The 9,519-nt window shown below is 38.1% G+C and overlaps 2 protein-coding genes and 1 non-coding gene across 3 annotated transcripts; all 3 read left to right on the top strand.

The window, feature by feature from the left end:
- On the top strand, positions 1–2,800 carry LOC121805337 (NASP-related protein sim3-like). Its single transcript, XM_042205145.1, has 6 exons — positions 1–350; positions 660–877; positions 1,494–1,688; positions 1,807–1,897; positions 2,014–2,242; positions 2,316–2,800. The coding sequence occupies exons 1-6, from the start codon at positions 73–75 to the stop codon at positions 2,640–2,642; spliced, it is 1,338 nt and encodes a 445-aa protein (XP_042061079.1). The 5' UTR covers positions 1–72; the 3' UTR covers positions 2,643–2,800.
- Positions 2,801–4,832: 2,032 nt separating this feature from the next.
- On the top strand, positions 4,833–4,905 carry TRNAR-ACG. Its single transcript has one exon. It is a non-coding gene; the product is annotated as a tRNA-Arg (tRNA).
- Positions 4,906–5,655: 750 nt separating this feature from the next.
- LOC121805805 (thioredoxin-like protein HCF164, chloroplastic) lies at positions 5,656–7,752 on the top strand. Its single transcript, XM_042205812.1, has 4 exons — positions 5,656–5,918; positions 5,990–6,199; positions 6,746–6,849; positions 7,346–7,752. Exons 1-4 carry the CDS (start codon positions 5,751–5,753, stop codon positions 7,626–7,628), a joined length of 765 nt encoding a protein of 254 aa, XP_042061746.1. The 5' UTR covers positions 5,656–5,750; the 3' UTR covers positions 7,629–7,752.
- Positions 7,753–9,519: the final 1,767 nt, after the last annotated feature.

Raw genomic sequence — 9,519 nt, 5'->3', positions numbered from 1 at the left:
AGGGTTTTGCTTTACGTATCCCGTTTGAAATTGAACCAGAGGTTTTTCCAGTTTCTTGTTTGTTAATTTGAAATGGCAGATGGCGCGGCGGATTCCAGAGTGCAAGGACCCGCTGATGATCAAAACCCCAACTCTGTCAATGCGGTGATTGAATCCAGCGATAGTGGTGCCCCCGCAGAATCCACCTGCAACAACAACAATGCTTCTAAAATATCCGCCGTCCCTAACGACGATGAACGAAAACAGACCTTGGAATTCGCCGACGAGTTGATGGCTCGTGGCTCTAAAGCCGCCAAGGATGGCGATTACGCCGAAGCCACTGATTGCTACAGCCGTGCCCTAGAAATCAGGTGATATTTATCATATATGTGTGTATATTTGCACTAGAGATGGAACTTGGCTTTTATGTATTCAAAGTGAGGCATGGAGGGAATTCGGATGCCGAACCTCACATTTTCCTATGTTGAGAATTCAATTTTCTTAATTAGTTCTATGAGAGTTTATGTTTGTCTTTTATGGTTGATTTTCTGCGACTTCTTCTCTAATTTATTTCTAGCTTACTGAGTATAATAAGTATTCCACAGTATTTAGACATTTTCGCCTGATTTGTTTTTTTTTCTGTAGCCTGAAATTTGGATGTGGTTTAAAATTGGTTTTAGGGTTGCGAAATTTGGTGAACTTGCTCCAGAGTGTGTTGCTGCTTACTATAAATATGGATGTGCTCTGCTGTACAAAGCGCAAGAGGAGTCTGATCCCCTGGGTTCTGTGCCCAAAAAGGAGGGTGTCTCTCGTGAAGATTCCAGTAAAGAAAGTTCATCAAAACTTCACGTCAATGGCCAATCTTCAGATACCTCACCTGCAAAAAATGTGGAGCAAGGTGAGAATGCAAATTTGTCACAAAGGGATTTTCAATAACAGTTTGTGCTCCTTTTGAATGTGCAGTGATGTTCTCAACGGTATCTATGTGGATCATGTGACATGTTTAACTTAAGTGAGCTAATTGTGCTGTTGAATATGTGCGTAGTAGATTTTGTTTGTAAATGATATACCAAGATTTATTTACATTTGTCGTTCTAAACATGAGTAACAGTTTTAGACATTTAAGTAGTAGCTTGTTCATGTATTTTGGCTTTGATACATGTTCAGAGCACGTTCTTATCATGGTTACATGTTGCTTTGGAGGAAAATGTGGTTCTTGTACTTAGATTTACTGATATTTATCCCATTTCGTGCTTAGAAGACATGAGTAACATTTATGTCACCTTACTTTTTTTGTGACATATGTTATGTACATCACAAAACTAAAAAATATTGACCTAGTTAGAAGTGTTAACCAATGGCAACTTCACATAGTTCTTGTAGGCCCTAGTTCCTCAATTACTGTGGACAAAATAACGATTTTGTTTCTGGGTATATCTGATCATGTGCTACTTATAGTAGTTAATTACTATTTGTATGTACATTTGCTGATGACTTCTTGGGATGGGAATTAGATGTGAAAGCTGAAGATGAAGGAGACAGTGAAAGTGATGCTGAAGACCAACCTGATGGTGATGAGGACGAGTCTGACCTTGATTTGGCTTGGAAGATGCTTGATGTTGCTCGTGCCATTGTTGAGAAGGGCTCAGGCGACACAATAGAAAAGGTGGACATATTGTCAGCTTTGGCAGAAGTAGCTCTAGAAAGAGGTCCTTTTCTTTCTTCCCTCATTTTTTCACAACAATCGTTACTATAGCATTTTATCCAATTATGACTGGTCATTTGTTCTCTCTTTGCTCATTATAGAACCTTTTTCTTTGTCCACAGAGGATGTTGAGACTTCACAGAGTGACTACTTGAAGGCACTCTCTATGTTGGAGCGCTTGGTTGAACCGGATAGTCGACTTATTGCTGAGCTGTATCCTTGTTTTAATTGTATATTTCCAAGTTGATTAGTAGGTGTAAATATAGTACTTTTTTTGTTCCAAGCATGTTCCAGAAAATTAAAATTTATCTTCCTTAACTGGAATTCAGGAACTTTAGGATATGCTTGTGTCTTGAAATTGGTTCGAAACCAGAAGAAGCTATTCCATATTGTCAAAAAGCTATTTCAGCTTGCAAGTCAAGAGTTCAGCGACTTTCAGATGAAGCAAAGAGCTTACCAGCAGAAGCATCAACCACTAATGAGACAGGACCAACTGTTCTTGATAAAAAGTCAGAGATTGAAACACTGATTGGTCTCTGTGGGGAACTAGAAAAGAAGGTAAGACGACCAAAAGGACCACATACTAAGAGTTTCTTAGACATTGTATTAACTGTTATTTATTTGGTTGCAGCTTGAAGACCTTCAACAGCTTGTCTCAAACCCAAAATCTATCCTCTCAGATATCCTGGGTGGGATTATGTCTGCAAAAGCTAGGGCTCTTGAGAAGAATGAACCAGCAATGAGCTCATCACAGATGGGTACTGTCACCACTGTTGGAGCAGACTCTCCAGCTGTTTCTACAGCTCACACAAGTGGCGATGCTGGAGTGACACATCTAGGCGTGGTGGGAAGAGGAGTCAAGCGAGTTGTGATGAGTTCGACTGCAGAATCAAGCCCTGCTAAGAAACCTGCAATAGATACCTCAAGCAATGCCGGAACGAATGAGAAGAATGAATAGTTTTAGCCCTATGCTTATATGTTGTCTTCAACTATTTTGCTGCATCTATGTTTCATTTTATGGACTGGACTCCCTTAAGATAATGTAATTCGGCTTCTGATTTAAGGTTTGCAGATTTAATGTCCGGCTATAAAAAAGAAATCTACCTTATGGTTTCATATCTATTCTTCTGTTACGTTTAATTTTAACGACCTAGTGGGTTTATGGTAGCCTAAACACATTGCTAAACCCATAAGGGCATTAACAGTATTGTCCTTTAAAATCAGTCCTCAAAATCCATCACGACCCATTTTTATTAGCATTTTAAATTCTAGCCCCAACACCTGCAATAGCGTCGGCCCCCAAATCCACCACAATTCATTCACCATTTTCCATTTGTTATTTTAATTTTCAATTTAGAAAACAAATGGAGTAACATTTGAGCTATTCAACGTTTTTCCCATTAATCTTTCGAAATAAACTACTGCTATTCTTCTTGGCATTCAAGGTCAGAAGAGTACCAAGTGCAATTCTGGGTAATCTTCTGAGGGATGCAGTAGGGGGAGTTTATATATTTTCTTATGTGATAGTGCAATTAATAAATCAAAAGGAGTCAAGATGGTTAGAAATGTTTCAATAATTAAAGACTAAAGGTTAATTTTGGTGCTAAACATATGGTCGAAATACGAATTTGGTCCAAAATATTCACTTTTTGAAAAAATGAGTCCATAACAAATGAAATTCGTGTCGATCCGGTCCTTTTTTAAGGCGCCGTCGATTTCCGACGGTCAACCGTTAATTAACGAATTGTTGACCGGATTAGGCTAAATATGGGATTATTGGCCACTTAATTATTTCCTAATTATTATGATAATAAAAAAAATTCTTATTTCATTTTTGGTTAATAATGAGAAACAAAATGAACAAACACTCGGACTTTTCCACTCCCAAAAATCAAACTCAATCGACTTCTCTCTCTTCTCTCTCGATGAACTCCGACCAAAAACACTAATCAACGATTCACTACCGATTCCGACCTCGCACGTTGTTGGTGATGAGCTGGAGGTCACCCAATCCTTACTACCGGTCCAACGGCGGACTTGTGGATGTGAAAGCGGCGTATTCAAGGAAGGGAAGTCCAGCCTGAAACCGCCTGAAAACGATGGTGAAGGTCAATCGGAGCCGACGGTTTGAGTTCTCCTCCTAATACCCTAATACTTCTCACAATTTTTGTAGGGCCAACAGTTAGGAAGAAACACAGTCGAGACAAAGAAGGCAATCGAAGTGTAATGAATACCCTATTTATTTGATGGTTGTGATGTATGTAATGAATACAAATACTGGTTTTTTTGACATCAATCGTCATTGTCATGTTTAGAATTGTGAAATGTTCAGGGCGTATTTGACATTCATAATGAAAATATTAGACTAGTTTGACGGGTATTTTGTTGTATTTTTATGCTTCTTCTTCTTCGACGAACAAGCTTCGTCCTTAACGAAATAGAACCCTAAAATCAAATTTTTAAATTTGCAATCCATATTTCAAATCCAATTTCATAACTTTCGTATGCTTTAGAACATTGTTGGAATTCAGGGACTTAGATTAGAATCAGAGACAGACGTACATTCAAAATTGAAAACTAAAAATTCAAATTTCAACATCGTCAGAATCTACAGAGGAGCCCGAACTCACGCCTTCGTCTTCGTCGATGGGCCGCCATTGTCGCCGGAAGCCCTGCAACACCTGGAACGACCGATATCCAATGGGTCCGACGGATTTTGTGTTGAGTTGCAGAGAAAGTAAAAAAAATAGGGTTCATGGTGAAGAATAAGGGAAGAAACAAAAGAGAGGGAAAAATTGAAAAAAGGTTGATTTTCTTTTGGTGAAATTAAAAAAATTTGAGTTTTAATTTCATCTTTATCTTGAATTTAAAAATATTTCACAATTTAAAAAAAAATAAAAAAATATTTGCTACAGTAGTCACAAAAGCCTAATTCGGTCAACAATTCGCTAATTAACGGTTGACCGTCGGAAATTGACGGTGTCGTTAAAAAAGGACCGGATCGACACGAATTTCATTTGTTATGGACCAATTTTTTCAAAAAGTGAATGTTTGTGACCAAATTCATATTTCGGTAATATGTTTAGGACAAAAATTGACCTTTACTCATAATTAAAATATGTTTCGTTGGTACTTTAGCACCACAGAAGACTCTGTGGCCCAATGGATAAGGCGCTGGTCTACGGAACCAGAGATTCTGGGTTCGATCCCCAGCAGAGTCGTCTTATCATTTGAGTTTTAAATGATTTTTGTATGTTTTCTTACAGTCTCCTTCGAAATACTACCGCCATATCAATTTATTACTCCATAAAAAAGTGATTAGTCCATAATTGTTACATGAATAGCCATAATTATAGTAGTAATACATAATAATCCCTCCATTACTTTGTCGAAATATGTAATTGGTAAAGTGAGTCTAATGAAATAATCAATATGGAACTCATAATTTATTTAGTTATCTTTTTAACATAGGTTAAGCTCACTGGATAAAGTCAAATGAATAATCTATGTGAATATCAAGAAACATATTTCCAAAATAAGGTTACAATATTGGATAGCAAAATTTATAAATACATTAATTTAATAGATAAAAGTAAAATAAATGAATGAAATGCATATTATGTGTTACTCTAAAACTCCAAGTGAAACTCCAAATATAAGAACGCGTGATATTTTCAGGAGAACTGAGTACAAAATGAACTTTCAAGAAAACATATTTCGCACAAAACAACTGCATATTATATTGATATGGAAAGAATTAAAAGAAACATCACATTAAGCCATAATTACCCAATAAGACATGTAAAAACGTTTTTGAGAAAGTCTAAATAATATTGAAAGTGTAAGATATTTTTAATTTTAATTAACTTTAAAATTTATTTAAAATTATAAAATTTGATCAAAGTTTTTAATACTATTGCCGATTATTGTAATCTTTCCGTATAAAACTTGAAAAAACTTTTGTAGTATTTGAAGAGACGTGTCTTGTTCCACACCACCACAAAATAGACGGCAACAACCTTTGACCATTTTGTGTCACAAACTCCACCGTACCGTCCCATCCGCCATGGCTTCAACCTCCAGCGCCACCACCATTCCCCAATTCCGCTCCTCATCTTTCCTCTCTCATCCCCACCCGCCGCTCTTCGTGAATTTCTCCTCACCCTTTCAGAAGACTGATCTCCGCCGTCACAGGATTTTCTGCCAAAACAATTCCGATCCCTCCCCAACGGAGGTACGCCTGATTTTGTCTCCCGCTAGTTGACCAACACCGATTATTTCGCTAAGATAACCAATTTTTTGCAGGAGAAGCCTGAATCTGCAATTGATGCCGCAGCGACAGAAACTACCTCGTCTGCTGGCGCTGGATTGCCGGCCTATCCAACTAAGGATCTCAACCGCCGAGTTGCGGTGGCTTCTGTGCTTGGGGCAGTGGGATTGTTCGCCTCTGCGCGATTGGACTTTGGCGGCACATCATTGAAGGATCTATCCGCTTTAGCATTGCCCTATGAAGAGGTCTGCTCCTATTTTCTATCCTACTACTCTAGCAAATAATCGCTGCTTCTCAGATTTAGCAACATTTAGCTCATGTATTGAATGACTTCTTGAGATTGATTGTGTTTCTTCTTTAAATTTTATGAGCGCGTTTGCTTGTGAGGATTAAGATAGATAAATAGTAGTAATCCATAGTAATTTACTACTAAGATGGATTGGAACTTTGGGATATGGCCTTGGCAATCTCTCTCATTTCAGCTAATTTGGTTAGATTCATATCCCATTGAAATGTTGGGATTGGAGAAATCCTAGTATTGAGGATACAAATACTCAATCATGCGTCTTATGTTAATCATGATAAGTAAAAGCACCCTAAACTGAGAGACTGCTGAAGTATTGGCAGATTTCATTGTTAACTATTTGGTTCATGACTGATGGGATTAGATGTATTCAAAATATCTTCAGGGATTAGTAATAATTCACTCTTTTAAGTGAGTAGCTGCACTTGAAGCTTCGACTCATGAGTTTGCAACCAATCACCTTTTGCTTTTGCCTTTCTCTGCACAGGCTCTTGCAAATGGCAAACCCACTGTTGTTGAGTTCTATGCAGATTGGTGTGAAGTATGTCGTGAGTTAGCACCGGATGTCTACAAAGTCAAACAACAGTTTAAGTAAGTATCTTAAGGCTCCTACATGTTATGTTTTGGCTCATCACAATCGTTTATGAATGCATATATGTGGTGTATGTGTATCTTAACCATCCGATTGTTTTTCTAAACTACTGTTTATATGTATCTGCCACCATTTAAAATGTTTGCTGTTTGATGTACTAGTCTTTGAGTTTAAATTTAATGTCTTTGATGCCTGTGTTGTTTGTTGGTCCTTTACCTTCTGAATTTGGTAAAAATTATGGCATAAATGTGGTGATTCTGAGATAGGTCTTTTCAGCCTCAGAATATTATGTTTTCATGAGATAAGAACTCACTCAGGTTATTGAATTTTCAGTCCTTGGTTACATTGATACCTGACCTCTTAATTTGTGTGAATGACTGCATCCAAGTATGATAGTTCAAACATGTCATTTCATATATGGAGTTGGACGGTAACTCATGGTAATTTTTCTATAAAAGTTACTCTCCTGCTCTAACTTGTGGCTGCTGCTATTAGGGACAAAGTAAATTTTGTTATGTTGAACGTTGATAATACAAAGTGGGAACAAGAGCTTGATGAATTCGGTGTTGAGGGTATTCCCCATTTTGCATTTCTGGACAAAGATGGTAATGAAGAAGGGAATGTGGTAGGCCGCCTCCCACGACAATACCTGCTTGAAAATGTTGATGCCCTGGCTCGGGGGGAAGCAAATGTGCCTCATGCTCGTGTTGTAGGACAATATTCAAGTACTGAAGGAAGAAGAGTTCATCAAGTTGTTGATCCTAGAAGTCATGGATAGGAAATTTAGGCATGTTTTGGCCAAACCGTTGTATGAAAGTGGAATACTAAAATACTCTCCTTGAGAACAAGGCCTTGACAAACTGGCACTCTTAAAATGCAAAAGATTTCCTCTTTCTGTCTAACCACAAGACCACTATATATAGTCCTAAAAACATGAAATAAAGATAACACAAATGTAATAATTTGATAGCATTTTGTAATTGTTATACATTATTTTTAGGTTAAACTAATGTATTTAACATTTATCTTAATAAAGTACTTACTATTGATTATATTATAATTATTAATTTATCTCGAAATATGATTAATAGTAGTAGTATTTTTGTATTAAATTTTAAATTTTAATTATTACTAGTACTTGATAATATGATAATGTCATAATTGCATAAAACAACTATTTGAAACAAATATACTACAGTATGTTGTAGGACTAGTTTATTATTAATCCATATTTAATCTAGAGTATAATATATTATAGTTACTATTAGGAATATTGGCACTTAATATCATGAAACTTTCAAAAAGTTGAGATTTTCCACGAACTTTGAAATTAACAAATAATATCACGAACTTTACCCCGGGTTTGTATTTGTTGGGGATAATGCTGGAATTACAAGAGATAAACAATACCGGGCGTAATACAACCCAAGAAGGAAGGAAGAACTAAAACTGAAAATTACAATGAAATCGATACTGTAAAACCGTAAAAGCATTTAGCCGAGTCGAGGAGTCCTCTTTCCACAAGACGAGATACGCCCCGGTAGTGCTCTCGGTTTGGCGTGTCGTCCCCAAAGATAAAACGGCTACGTCTCTGGGGAAGCAGCACCGCAATCAACAGAGCTCCGGCGAACTGGATGGAGGAGAGGGCAGAGCTTCGGAAAGAAAGACTATGCAGAGAGTATGATGCTTGTGAGTATGTTGTTCTGATTGTGCTCTATTACTAATGCAAGGAATGACTAGTCTATTTATAGGTTTGGTCCACTGCAGGGGTCAACTCAGCCTTGATGGCTGTCATCATGGCTCATTATGGCGGGGCTGTAACCGCCGGCCGTTACGAGTTTGAAAGCTGGAGTTATCGACTTTGAATCTAGACGCTATACACGCCCTAGTTCAACCGTCACATGTGGACTTCGACTTGATCAAGATGCTGATCAAGCCATCGCTCAAGGCGCAGCATGCCGAGTTGATCAGGCTACTGAAGCCATCGCTCAAGGCGCAGTAGGCCGATTTGATCAAACTGCTGATCAAGGCGCAGCATGTCAAGTTGATCAGGCTGCTGCCCAAAACTTAGGTGGTCCAAAACATTAAGTCTGGATCCAGGGACAAGCCCAAGAACCAAGCCCAAAGACCACCCAAAAACCAATTGCCAAGATCCAAGTCCAAGTCCAAGTCCAAGACCAAGGGCAAGGGCAAGGGCAAGGGCAAGGGCGCGGGCGCGGGCATGGGCACTGGCACAGGCTCGGCTCGGCGCGCGTGTGCGCGCTTGTGGGCTCTTTCACCCATCATAGTCCACGATAATTACTAAGTGTAATAAGTCACTTAATAAATACACATTTAAAGATGTGTCTCATCTCCTATGTGGGATAATTAACACTAGTTAATTACTCCCTACACTTTCAACTCCTAGCTTTATCAAAAGCTACAATGTGACCAACTTTAATCCACTATTTCTTACTCACCGGGAATCGGATTTAAGAAAGTGAATATACTATGGTCATCTACGCGGAACGTAAATCGACGCTATATCATTTAATTCTTCATAATTAAATGTCTCGTCACATTTATTATTGGTCAAACTTCATTGACCGGACATCTTAAAACAAGATTCCAACAATCCCCCACATGAGTGGAAATAGCCAAATGCATATGCATGCAGACACAAGCTCAAC

The sequence above is a fragment of the Salvia splendens genome, chromosome 5 (genome assembly GCF_004379255.2).
Source record: "Salvia splendens isolate huo1 chromosome 5, SspV2, whole genome shotgun sequence".
NCBI lineage: Eukaryota > Viridiplantae > Streptophyta > Magnoliopsida > Lamiales > Lamiaceae > Salvia > Salvia splendens.
The sequence above is the reverse complement of the archived record's forward strand: the minus strand, read 5'-3'. Positions and strand labels throughout refer to the sequence as shown.

Coding starts and splice junctions, on each gene's coding strand:
- LOC121805337 (XM_042205145.1), top strand. CDS start 73: ATGGCAGATGGCGCGGCGGATTCCAGAGTGCAAGGACCCGCTGATGAT. Junction 351..659: donor AGCCGTGCCCTAGAAATCAG/GTGATATTTATC, acceptor AATTGGTTTTAG/GGTTGCGAAATTTGGTGAAC. Junction 1,689..1,806: donor AGAAGTAGCTCTAGAAAGAG/GTCCTTTTCTTT, acceptor CTTTGTCCACAG/AGGATGTTGAGACTTCACAG.
- LOC121805805 (XM_042205812.1), top strand. CDS start 5,751: ATGGCTTCAACCTCCAGCGCCACCACCATTCCCCAATTCCGCTCCTCA. Junction 5,919..5,989: donor CCGATCCCTCCCCAACGGAG/GTACGCCTGATT, acceptor AATTTTTTGCAG/GAGAAGCCTGAATCTGCAAT. Junction 6,200..6,745: donor TAGCATTGCCCTATGAAGAG/GTCTGCTCCTAT, acceptor TTCTCTGCACAG/GCTCTTGCAAATGGCAAACC.